The 13,634-nt window shown below is 33.4% G+C and overlaps 1 protein-coding gene across 1 annotated transcript; it reads right to left on the bottom strand.

Annotated features, from left to right (window-relative positions):
• Nucleotides 1-3,642: 3,642 nt before the first annotated feature.
• Nucleotides 3,643-12,721, bottom strand: LOC113198245 (killer cell lectin-like receptor 2). The gene is made up of 6 exons (XM_026410898.2): nucleotides 12,607-12,721; nucleotides 11,313-11,402; nucleotides 10,178-10,402; nucleotides 8,762-8,904; nucleotides 7,175-7,281; nucleotides 3,643-3,776 (listed from the first exon to the last, which is right to left on the bottom strand). Exons 1-6 carry the CDS (start codon nucleotides 12,719-12,721, stop codon nucleotides 3,659-3,661), a joined length of 798 nt encoding a protein of 265 aa, XP_026266683.2. The 3' UTR covers nucleotides 3,643-3,658.
• Between the last annotated feature and the right edge of the window lie 913 nt (nucleotides 12,722-13,634).

The following is a 13,634-nucleotide window of genomic DNA, read 5'->3' as shown; positions in this document are numbered from 1 at the left end:
TTCTGACTAGACTTCCTGGGCTTCCATCAACACATGCCCTAACTTCTCTTGGTTCCACTGGGGTGCCTCCTTCCCTTAGTAATTTACTTCTCACCCCTTCCATATTTTCGTCACAAAGACAATACAACATTTCAAGACTAAACAAGACACAAACATACTGTATCAATCTTCTCCATTTTATCAAAATGGCCATTTTTCCTCTCGCCTATCTGTCTAGGGACGAGCAGATTTGCTCCCGTCCTATCTGTGGACGGGCAGCTTTTTTTTCGTCACTTACCCCCGAGGGTCCCGGGGCTCCCTGTATGGGCCACCCTCTGCCGCAGTCCGGCTGCAGCAAAATAACGGGGGTGGGGGTGGGGGGGTGGGGGGGGTGACGAGCAACTTGTGTACATTGATACAGCAGGAGTAGGAGCCGTTTATTGTAGGACAACAGAGCTATTTATTACATTCCACATAGCTTATCTAATTAACATACAGCAGTCAACCAATAAGGAATCTCCACACTTAATGGCTCCCTGGCGCCACCTCACAAACCAGTCCCCCTGGCAAAATGCCAGGTGCCATCCTGACTTGTTTACAGACTCTAACACACTTTTGCAAAAGAATAAATTTGGAGGTTTAGTGCACTTGATTCCAAAGGTTAATATAATGGTGTGGTAACTGAGGCATTATTGTGCTACTGCGGGAATAGGAGTATGGATTTCTAAAATGGAATATAAAATCTAGAAACTGACCCACACGGATGGGTCAATTAATTTTCTACAAAGACATTCAAGTATCTCCATGTAGGAAAGTCTTTTCAACAGTGCAACAACTAGATATCCATATGAAATAACTGTGAATCTCAACTCTTATCTCTCATATACAAATATTAATTTGAAATGAGGATAGGTTAAGAATATAAGTTAATATTTTAAAAGAATATGTTAAACCTATACACCTTCTGGAAACAATTATAGGACAAAATTTCTGTGATTTTTATGTAGAAAGATTTTCAAATATAAAAAAGCATGAAAAATGATAAATTAGGCTGCATTAAAAATTTTAAACTTCTCTTTCTTGAAAGATACCCTTAGGAAAATGAAGAAACAAGGTACAAAAAATATTCATATTACATGTTTTAGTCGGCTTTTTTACTGCTGCAACTGAAAGACCCAACCAGCACAACTGTAGAGGAGGAAAAGTTTATTTGAGGGCTCACAATTTTAGAGGTCTCAGTCCATAGAAGTCCAGCACCATTCAGGGGTGCAGGTAAGGCTGAACATCATCAGGAAGAGTGTGATGGAGAGAAGCAGCTTACATGATGATCAGAAAGCAGAGAGAGAGAGAGATCTTCACTTGCCAGAGACAAATATATACCCCCAAAGCCATGCCCCCAATTCCCACCTCTCCAGCCATACCCTACCAGCCTTCAGTTATCACTCACTTAATCCTTATCATGGAATTAATTCATTGATTGGGTTAAGACTCTCACAACCTAATCATTTCTCCTCTAAACTTTCTTGCATTGTCTAACACATGAGCTTTTGGGAGACACCTCATATCCAAATCATAACAACATACATCTAAGAAAAGACTTATTTGGATAATCTGAATATTTATATAAAGAACTTTAAAACTCCATAATTCATAGAGGCAAACCCAATTTTTAAAAAGTAAACAAAACACAAAGAGATACTTTACACAAGAAAATACACATTTTTAACAAACAAAAAAGATGCTCAATATCATCAGTCATTTGAGAAATACAAATTAAAACATTACAGTGAAACATCATTACACACTCCCCATAATAACTAAAATTAAGAAGACTAACAATATTGTATCATCAATGATGAAGAGCAACAGGAATATTCATTTGTTGCTCCTGGGAAAATAAAATCATATAACCACAGAAAATAACCTAGAAGTTCCTTATAAAATTAAACATGCCCAATAATCAGACCCCCCCCCCAGATATTTCTAGAAACAAAATAAAAACACATGTCCAATGGAAGGAGACCCTCATTGTTATACAAAATTACATATAAGAGGAAGTGAGGGGAAAGGGAAAAAAACAAGAGAGAGAAATGAATTACAGTAGATGGGGTAGAGAGAGAAGATGGGAGGGGAGGGAAAGGAGGGGGGATAGTAGAGGATAGGAAAGGCAGCAGAATACAACAGACACTAGTATGGCAGTATGTAAACATGTGGATGTGTAACCGATGTGATTCTGCAATCTGTATACAGGGTAAAAATGGGAGTTCATAATCCACTTGAATCAAATGTATGAAATATGATATGTCAAGAGCTTTGTAATGTTTTGAACAACTAATAAAAAAAATTAGAAATGATCAAAAAAAAAAAACACGTCCACACAGAGATTTGCACACAAATGTACATAGCATAGCAACTTTATTCATAGAAGCCAAAAAGTGGAAATACATCAAATGTTTATCAATGAATGAATAAAAAAATGTGGTTTATCAGTACAATAGACAAACAAAAAGAATGAATAATACATGAAAAAGTATAGATTGTTTCAAAAACATGCTGAGCAAAAAGTCAATTACAAAGAGAACATGAGTGATAAAATGCTGGAATGGCAAAATTAATGTACAGTGGAAGAAAGCATATCACCACTTGCATGGGGCCAGGTGGGTGGTGACAGACAGAAACTTTTTATAGGTGATGGATATGTCCTACATCTTGGCTGGATAGTGTATTAGAGGTACATATTTATTAAAACCCATATTCTTCTTAACTTACAGTGGGTGCATTTTATGATATTCACAGTACAAATTAAAAAAAGTTGATTTTTAAAATGGCAAGGTCAAGAAAGAAAAAGACTAAAGAACAGTTCACTGCATGATCCTGAACATGGAGGAAAAAACTTATAAATGACATTACTGGGACAACTGATAAAATATGAACATGGATTATAGATCATAGTACTGTATCAATACTAAATCTCCTGATTTTGATCATTGTAGTATTACTATATAAGACAAGTTTTTGTGCTTAAAAAATATTTAAACAAAAGAAGAAGATGGCATTTATTATCAAATGGATCAGCAAGGAGAGAGAGAGACAGAAAGGTGGATGGGGGGGAGAATATAAACCATAAAGCAAAATATAAACAACTGCAACTGATAATTTGGGTGAATGTTATGTGGGAATTCCTTGAACTATCCTTGCAATTATTCAGTATGTTAAAAATTGTATTTTATAACAAAATAAAAAATATTTTAAAGATGAGGTAAGCTTTAGATGTGAACAAAACACAACTATATTCTAGTTCTTAAATGTATTATAAAAGCCAGAAGACATTGAAATGATTGATCCTATTTATCAGGGTTCTTTAATTGGTTCTAAGGATGTCTCAGAAAAAAAGAAAGGAAGAATAAATCCTCAGTGCCATTACAGAAAAGGGAAACTGCTCTCCACAGACAGGCTCTTCTTCCTCTCCTTCTACAAAGAAACATGGCATCTGATTTCCTAGTCATGTAATGAAAAAAACATTTTCTTCCTCTTGCAGCTCATCTCTCTCTGCTTCTATAGCAGAAGTCAAAAACATGTATTTGTAAGTAATCACAAATTATGACTGTAAACAAACAAAAACTACAATATTCCATGTTTACCTTTTATTCTCATCACACATTAAAGCAGATGAAATACTTTACAGTCTTTTTTCACAAATACAATTGTAGCTATTATTGCATTCAATAGCGTCTTCTCTTGTTGCAGATAAAAAAACACAATGTCCTCTTGCAGGAGACATCATTACGAGAAGATGACTACAGAGAAGAAAACAGTGGGGGGCAACTCTTTAATTCTGAAGTGTATAATAATATAAATCATGATATAAAATTCTATTGCTTAAATATTCAGAATATAGAAATATTAATCATAACAATTATGAGATTTTCTTTTGCTGTAGGCCCATTAAATAGAATCATGTCTCTTTATCACACTCATAATCCCCCATGTTTTTTTACACTGGCAATTTTTGGATCATTAGACAACATTTAATTTACAATATTACCATGGGATTACAATATACCAAGCATGGTTTCTTTTTTTAAATTTTTTTATTTGTAGATGGACATAATATCTTTATTTCATTTGTTTATTATTTTTTTATGTGGTTCTGGGGATTGAACCCAGTGCCTCACACATGCTAGGCAAGCGCTCTACCACTGAGCCACAACCTCGGCCCAAACATGCTTTCTTATGTCAATCTTTTCAATAAAGTAAAAGACTAAAAAGAATTTCTGTAACACAAAACCAGGTCTCATATGTCTATATTTTAAAGGAAAATTAGAATATAGTTAGAGATAAGATTTCTTGATTGAAGTTTTTGTTTGTTTTTTTTCTTTTCCTCTTCCACCCCATATCTGGCAGTTATTGCTAAAACATGATAATTCATTAACTGTCCTGTCTATAGCAGGACATCAGTTTCAGCAAAATGGTGTACTAAGTACCAGAACTACCTTCCAGTGGAAAATAATTCTAAATGTTGAATAAAAAAAACTGAAAACTTTTTGCATAAATGCATGCACTGGTAAGAAGCAAATTTCTATACAGGCTGAGGCTTAAGTAAAGGTGGAACTGAAAAGGATAAGTGAAGCACTGAGGAAAGATTATCCCTTAATAGATACAGTAGGCTAAATGATAAATTCTACATCATGGGTATTCTAAATAATGAATGCCACACAAGCTACCAAGTGCTGAGAACTCAAAGGGATATATCTTCAGTAAAAGTCCCTAGGAACTATCTTGAACCTTAGATTTAAGCAGAAGGAAAAAAAAAATAACCTCACCTAAGAATTCAAAATCACAAAGCATCCCTCATGTAATACATATTTGATACATTATTTAAAATATTCAAATCTGCTATAGGATAAGAAACAAATAAGAAAGATAAATGAAACCAAGTAACTTGTGAGGCATAGGTAGAGCACATAAGATGTTTTGAAGAGATAGGTAAATTAGTAACCTATGAGAAATGTTACGTATAGATACAGTAAGTAAATCTTGTGTGATGAACATAAACAAAAAAGAAGACTAAGCAGACACTAACTATGTACAAAATATACATGAAGCATATCCTCAACATTCACAAGGCCATTCCATCTCCCATTGGTGACACCCATTCTAGCCCCTGCCCAATTAACACAAATTAAATTCATAAAACTGCTCATAAGGTTAATTGGAGAAGTGAAGTTGTAGCCAGGCTTATATGATACTGTGACTCCCCAGTAGAGAAAATATGTGTGCTGATCACAATAGTTTTTCTCTTTGTAGCCCTCATAACTCAAACCTCAAATCTGGCCCTATAACCCACACTATCATCAAGGAAGGATTCTGCTGCAGAGAGCATCAGGGCATAAAAAGAATGCTTGACGCAGGTTTCAGATGGCCCTCTCCCCATCTTGTGCCTTACTGTATCTATGACAGCCTACCTATATCTTTCCCTTTGCATTGTGCTACGGGTTCTAGGTGGATTTGATTTACCATCTTATCTGAGCATCTTAATTTGGCCTGTGAGTCTTTCTGTTTTATGACCTCCAAAGTAGGTTATCTAACAATGTCCTTGGAAAATACAACTATGTCAAGGTGATTTCAGGTCATTTTTTTGCAGGTTTACAACTCAGAGCTCCCAATACTTGCCCACCCCAAGTGAAAAGTGGACCAGATTCAGTGCTGCCAAACATCCAACTAAAGCATTTTTTTTTCTTGAGGAAGCCACCATCTTCATCTCAGACCTCAAATAGTTTCTACTGCAGCTTAAAGAGGGAAAAAAAATTCCTAAACACAGAAAATTGTATCATGGCCAGACATGGTGGTGAATGTCTATAATCCCAGTGACTCAGGAAGCTGAGGCAGGAGGATCAAAAGCTCAAGGCCAACTTTAGTGACTTAGTGAGGCCCTAAGCAACTTCCTTGTCTCAGAATAAAAAAATATAAAGGGTTGGGGATATGCCTCAATGGTAAAGTGCCTCTGGGTTCAATCCTCAGTACCAAAAAAAAAAAAAAAAAAAAAAAAGAAGAAGAAGAAGAAGAAATAGAAAAGGAAAGAAAATTACATCATGAAAAAAGCCACATTTGATATCTGATAATTCTAGAAAAATACTAGAATTATCAGATATCAAATGTGAAATGTTTCACTCTGTTTTAAGAAATAAAAGGCAGCTTGAAAATATGAGTGTCTAGCAAGATTATTTGAAAACACAAAAGAGAATTCCTAGAAATAAAAATACAATACTTAATATTTCTAAATAATGAACAATTTTATGGCAGATTAGAACTAAATGTAAACCTAATTGTTTATATACTGCTGCAATTCAAAATGGAAGGTATGTATATGCATATGAATGATTGTATCTATATGCAAATTCTTATATTTATGTCAATAAATAACATAAACAAACATACTATAAACTAATTATATAAAGAAGTTTCAAATGAATGTTTGGGATATTCAGAATATTCATTATAGCTAAGTCAGATGGTCCAATCACGTCACCTTAAAATTTATGATTCATGATTTGTGATTTTGAAGCAGGTGTAGTGGTGCACACCTATAATCTCTCAAGCACACTGTAATCCTAGCTTATGAGAAGAGGATCACAAGTTCAAGGCAAACCTGGGCAACTTAGTAAGACCCTGTCTCAAAATAAATTTTGTGATGAAGGTCAGGGGGTAGGGATGGAATTCTGTGGTAAAGTGCTGCTATCAAAAAAGTTATGATTGCTTCATTTTCTTTTTTTTAAAAAAAACTTGCTTTATTTTTTTAAAGGAGAGAGAGAGAGAGAATTTTAATATTTAGTTTTTAGTTTTTGGTGGACACAACATCTTTGTTTGTATGTGGTGTTGAGGATCGAACCTGGGCCACACGCAAGCCAGGCAAGCGCTCTACTGCTTGAGCCACATCCCCAGCCCGATTGCTTCATTTTCTGCATCTCATAACACATACTTCTGAGATCATACTACTATTATTATTAATAACTCTGTATGACACCTCTCTTCCTTTTTTAACTATACTTTCTAAAACACTTTATAACCCATTCTTCTTACACCAGTGACTTCCATTTGAAACTGTGTTAAATTGTGTGAAATGAGAGAATATTCATTCCAGACATAATCCAACTCCCACACTAATGGTAGAGTTAAATGTATTCCAGAAACTCACATTCCAGAAGATGTGTCATTGTCAACCCATTTCCATTTCCCTTCACATTCATCATATGATAATCCAATCCAGTAATTATTTTTACAAGTCTGTTTTTTAAGGAAGGCCTATACAGGAAACAAAAAACATTATGTCACAAAATTCTCATCTATTAGATAAACAAAGAGAATGACAGGTCATAAGGCCAGGTGTTCCTGTGACCAGTAATCTGCTAATTCTCCTCTACCTCTCTCTCTTCAATCCTTGCATTTTCATTTTCCAAAGTAATTTTCCACTAGTAGATTATTTATTTTAAAAGTATAACTTTTGTAAATTATTAAAAACATGCAAAATGTAAAAATCTAGCAATAATAAATTGTTAAATAATTTTTGACACTTTACAAAACTATTCAAATTCCTACTCCAAAAGAATAATGAAGAATATGAAAAAATGATCACCACACAACCTTAAGTAAAAGGAATCTTCAAAACAAATTTACTAAAGTAAAAAGTATTACGTGAAAAGGGTGCACATTACAGCTTCAGTATCCTAAGAGAAAGCCTTTCTGTAGTTCAACACTGAAAGAAGTAAAAGGGAAAAATATTTGGAAGAATATACTATCTAAAATGTAATATATCAGAGTGATATAGTACTTAATGTTAGATTAAATGACTAAGTGGATTTTAAAATATACGTTTAATTATATTTTACCATATCAAACAAAATTATTTCATGACTTCATAGCAGGAATTCTTTTATGCTGAGATTTTAAATGATATACACCTTTATATATTCTTATATAAGAACATTAACCAAGTAAATGTTGCCTATGTATGCAATGAGACTAATTGGTAAAACTGTTATCACTTTTATGGTCCTTCAACTCATCTAAACTCATCTCCATTTTGTGGGGCTGGGGTTGTGGCTCAGCGGTAGAGTGCTTGCCTACCACATTCGAGGCACTGGGTTCAATCCTCAGCACCCATAAAAATAAATAAATAAATATATTGTGTCCAACTAAACAATAAATATTTTTTAAAAATCATCTCCAGTTTTCAAGGCGGCCAGAGAGGTTAAGTCATTTACCTGAAGTCACTCAGCTAGTAAGTGGTAGAGATAAATTTGATTCCAGGCAGTTCTAAGTTTTTATTTATTAAACACTCTACCAACCAAGCTATATCCCCAGCCCAAAGTTGCCATTTTATAGGGATAAATAACTGTTGGTTCAGGCTGTAATTTATCAAAGGGTTAAATATTATTCAGGGAAGGGAATATTTTTCTGTTACTCTTACAGACTCCTTTGAAAGAAAGGGAAATGACTGCAAAGAACCAAACTGCATCCTTAATAATAATGGTTATCATAATAGATTATACAGATAGAATACTTATAGATTATACAGATAGATAGCAGGTTTATATACTTCTTAGCAGGTAGGAATCTCCCAGGAAACTTTCAATTATATAATTTTTGCCCACATAACAGACAGAACACAAAGAATAGGTGAAGGTCCCTCCTTCTGAACCCCTTCCTGTCCTCAGTATCTTAGATCCAAGGGTAAGTGACAGCATCCAAGAGAAAAAAAAAAGTGGATGTGAGTTCATAATACCTGTTCATCTTCATCATTTATCTTCAAAAGGGATAATCCATTGTCTTGGCAAGTTTTCTTACATCCCTCCCATTTTTCTTTGTTCTTGGTAAAATAATAACATTTTACTCCATAACAGGACCATTGGCCTTCACAGATCAAACCTACAACACATAATATGAAACTTTAAATTTATTATCTGGTAGTCTGTCAACTAGAGAAATACATTTATCAGTCCTCTATATCTAAATAATATCTCATTGCTATCAGTAATGACAATACGAGGATCACCAAAATTCTGGAATACCAAGAGATATCCACACTCTCATGTTCAATGCAGTACTATTTACAATAGCCAAGATGAAAACAACCCAAAATAATATGTTTACATATGAAAATATATTGTTCAACCTCTAAAAAGAAGTAAATTCTTTCTATGTGACAACATGACGATACTTGAGGATGTTATGCTGAGTGAAATCAGCCAATCACAGAAGAAAAATAATATTTCATGATTCTACTTATACGATATATCTAACAGATAAGAATGCTGTATTCTGGAATGACATCTAAATATGAGAAACATTTTTTGTAACTTTTTCTTTTTCTCTTATTTATGTCATAATGTATGGAATTTGTAAATAGTATTCATCCTTTAATAAGAGACAGTAAATCCCACAATACCAAAGTGAGATTACACATGAAAAAGGTCTTTATAAACTCTAAATCCTAAGTAAACATTTAGTACTTGTTGATTAATCAACTCAATTCAAGATAATCAGGTCATTATGCAAGGTAACAATTTACTGCATGATATTTAACATTTGTATCTCTTGGGTGTTTTGATGGCATTATCATAGAATTGCACAAACATCAACCATATGGAAAATCTTGCCGATATACTGCAGGTAACAAGTATTTACACTGGTCATAAATCTATCTACCAAATATATGAAGCCATAGCAAAATGAAAACACATATATACACAAAAATTATTTTTAAAATAGCATCCAAATAAAAGTCCTTGAGCCCATTTTTGCCTAAATATACTTTTAATGACAGCCTCCATGTCCAATGTTAGCAACAGAGTAGGAGTCTGATTTTCCTGCAGGAACAAAATGCTCTAAATTTTCAGGGTAACTGACATATTTTCACCTTCTGAAAGGAGAAGGAATTTAAGAATAGCAATTGAATTGGGGACACTATATAGGGTCCTACTAATCCAAGTATGGCTTCTGGGGGCCCCAACCCTATACTTGAAATAAGCACACCCAAATACCTACATCATATCTAAGAGGGACAAATCAAATTTTTTTCCAGTAGGCCCAGAGATCACTAGTATTATAACCCAGTTTATTAGACTGAAGGAAAAGAAATAGTGCAATTATTTAAATAATATTATTTAAATAATAATTTAAATCAAGATTTCCTCCATACCTTTATTTTGCAAAAATTCTGAATAGATCTTAATTTTCTTACGACATTTGTTCTCATGATTTGATTCCAAATGAAGGGTTTTATTTTTGAGACTATCATATTCTAAAGACTTATTTATCCAAACTTGTTCCTTTAAGTAGTAGTCATTTTTCATAATGTCGTACTCTTTGCTGATGTTTCTTAGAATTTCCTGCTGGTGATGTTTTTCTTGAACACACTGAATAACTAAAATTAACAGCATAGATGTAATACAAAAAAGTATTCATAATGAATAAACATTGAAATTTAAGCCAAAAGAAAAAGCTTCATTTTGACAACCAACTCATATTAGTAATTTGACATTTAGAAAGTAACACCTCAGTGAACTTATCATAGAAATGGAATCATCAAATTTCTCAGTATTAGCAACTTTAATGTAAAATAAGAAATAAGCTATGTGAATAAAATTTTGATGATAACACCTTACCTTTCAGTTTAGTTCATTTTTAATAAATAAGTACCAAAGTAAAAATCAATCAGTCAATATTTAATACATCTTTTGAGTATGAAAATCTGAACTAAGAAACATGAGGAGGTGGCATAACTATTATTGAAGCAGATGGAATGCCCATAGGACCAAGAAAATAATATTGGGATATGTAATTTTATCTAATAATAATATATCAATAATTTTCTCTAAAGATAAGACAGAATTTTTTAAAAAGATAAAGTTTAAATTCAAGATCATTTAACATCTACATACATATTTTTTAATAAGCTATTTCCTAATTATATTATTAGAAGAAAAAGCTATAATTTCTTTTGAACAGTTACTTCTCAAAAATGTTTAATTCAGGTTCATGATAACCTGAATACCATGGCAGAATTTCACTCAATCCTCTACCAGAAGAAATATGACCATGTATCAGATTAAGTGTACAGCTCACCACAGCCTCAGAGTCCATGGAATAGGTAAGTCATATTAAAATGACACTGCAATATGTCCAGGAAAAAAAGCCTCACTCAAAGTTCAGAGCCACCTAAGTCTTTCCCTGATTACAGACAGGAACTAATGGATGAAGCATGTTAAAGTCTGTACAATTAGTGTCTAAAGCTCAGTACTCAGATTAAGAAAAAATGGATTTCAGTTACTCACTCTTGATCACCAACACTATGACTGTCGTCAACAAAAGTAAACAGAAAATTCCAAGAGTCACTGCAATAAAGTTCCAGGGCACAGAAAACTCTTTAAATGAAAAAAGAAGAAAATAAGCATCACAGAAAAAGCTATGGCCCACTACTAACCTTAATGTGGGAGACCATATGAAAAAAGGAACTAAAAATTTTTTCAAAAACATATTATACAAGTTGATTTAAATTGTAATCTAGGAATTACAACTTTCAAGTTTTAGGTTTCTAGTTGACATGCCAATTGTATAAATCCTGCATGTAGGAACAGTTATATAGGATTTTAAAAGCACATCCCTTACAAAAACACCAAAGGCAATAGACACAATTCATATAGAAGACCCCAAGTTGATGTGTACTCCCAGTCCTTGTGATCATAAACAATCATGTAGAGGACAGAAAGATAAGTGAGTAGTTTTTTAAATTTTTTTTTAATATTTATTTTTTAGTTTTCATCTTTGTTTGTATGTGGTGCTAAGGATCGAACCCGGGCTGCACGCATGCCAGGCGAGTGCGCTACCGCTTGAGCCACATCCCCAGCCCCAAGTCAGTAGTTTTGATAAATTAATAGCCAAAAGTGAATACTCTGAAGCTCAAATTGGATAGAGGGCCATACTTAAAGGAATTTCTAGAAATCAACTTTCTGTTTTCTTTCATCATTTATCTTTTTCTCTAGGCAATACTATATTTACTCTTATGCTTTTGAAGTCCTTGGTATCTGAAGCCTGTATCTCTGATAATCACTAAATCAGAGAAGTTCAGTTTTCAACTTAGAGTTTAATTTTGACAATATTTAAAAGGAGAATAGAAATACAGAATCAAAAAATTAGAACTCCTCCCTGATTTGAAAATTTTTGCTGCTTCATTACCATTAAAGTTTGGTAACTATTTAAGATACCTAAAATATCTTTTGTCTGAGTGAAAATATCACTCTTAACATAAGCTTTTCATTTCTCTAAGAATTTTATTTCTCTAGAAAATTCAATGTTTCTTCAGACTTCAGTATGTCCTTTACTTTTAAAGCCCTCATAAATTTTTTTGGTCCAATTTGAATCAAAACATCCTATTGGTTTCTCAAATTCAAAAATATTTACTCATTTTCCCATTGTCACAAAATTTTTTAAAGACTTCATTCTACAACTCTATCCTATTTATGGTTCATATTACCAGCAGACAACCAGAAGTGCAAATAGAATTTTTATTCAAATTGCAAAATTTGGGCAATTCACAATAAACATTAATTTAGATGCTTAAATATATACCTTTATCAACAGCTTTTCTAGGACTCTGAGTAGAATCACTCCTTGATCTACTTGGTGATTCTGAAGGAGACTGAAGAAATCTCAGGGTTGAATAAGTCACTTCCTGATTGCTCATCTTTAAAATTAGAAGAGAAGTGTTTCACATTAAAAACCTTGCCATATGATGACTTCTATATAAAGAAGAAATGAAAATGTGAGCCTATATAAACAAACCAGGATTTGATGCTGAGAGGTATGTGTACATGTATCTGTGGGTGTGTGTTTATTAACTCCTTTAAGTGCATAAAGCTTGTAGACTGAACCTTATTTATGAAAGAAATGAAATGTCTTTCAAATTTCTGATTAAAGATACTTTACAGAAGAAGAAATACAATAGATCAACAAACATATGAAAAATTGTTCAACATCTCTGGCAATTAGAGAAATGCAAATCAAAACTACTCTCACATTTTATCTCATTCCAGTCAGAATGGCAATTATCAAAAATATAAGCAATAATAAGTGTTGGCAAGGATGTGGGGGAAAAGGTACACTCATACATTGTTGGTGGGACTGCAAATTAATGCAATCACTATGGAAAGCAGTATGAAGATTTCTCAGAAAACTTGGAATGGATCCACCATTTGACCCAGCTATCCCACTCTTCCGTTTATACCCAAAGGACTTAAAATCAGCATACCACAGTGACACAGCCACATTTACAGCAGCTCAATTCACAATAGCTAAACTAGGGAACAAACCTAGATGTCCTTCAACAGATGAATGGATAAAGAAAATGTGTTACATATACACAATGGAATATTAGTTAAAGAAGAATGAAATTATGGCATTTGCAGGTAAATGGATGGAACTAGAGAATATCATGCTAAGTGAAATAAGCCAATACCAAAAAAACAAAAGCCGAATGTTTTCTCTGATAAGTTTATGTTGATCCAGAGTGGGGTGGGGGGATAGGGAAGAATGAAGGAACTTTGGTTTATGTAGAAGGAAGTGAGGGGAGGGGTGAGGTGGTGGGGATGGAAAGGACA

This window comes from Urocitellus parryii, chromosome 5 (genome assembly GCF_045843805.1).
Source record: "Urocitellus parryii isolate mUroPar1 chromosome 5, mUroPar1.hap1, whole genome shotgun sequence".
NCBI classification, from domain to species: Eukaryota; Metazoa; Chordata; class Mammalia; order Rodentia; family Sciuridae; genus Urocitellus; species Urocitellus parryii.
Note: the sequence above shows the minus strand (reverse complement) of the source record. Positions and strands in the feature narration are given on the sequence as shown.

Excerpts from the sequence above, each read along its gene's own strand:
- LOC113198245 (XM_026410898.2), bottom strand. The coding sequence starts at position 12,721 with ATGAGCAATCAGGAAGTGACTTATTCAACCCTGAGATTTCTTCAGTCT. Across the intron at positions 8,905-10,177 it reads AGAATTTTTGCAAAATAAAG|GTTTGATCTGTGAAGGCCAA; the intron begins GTATGGAGGAAA and ends TATGTGTTGTAG. Across the intron at positions 3,777-7,174 it reads AATGACACATCTTCTGGAAT|TCATCTTCTCGTAATGATGT; the intron begins GTGAGTTTCTGG and ends TCTTCTCTGTAG.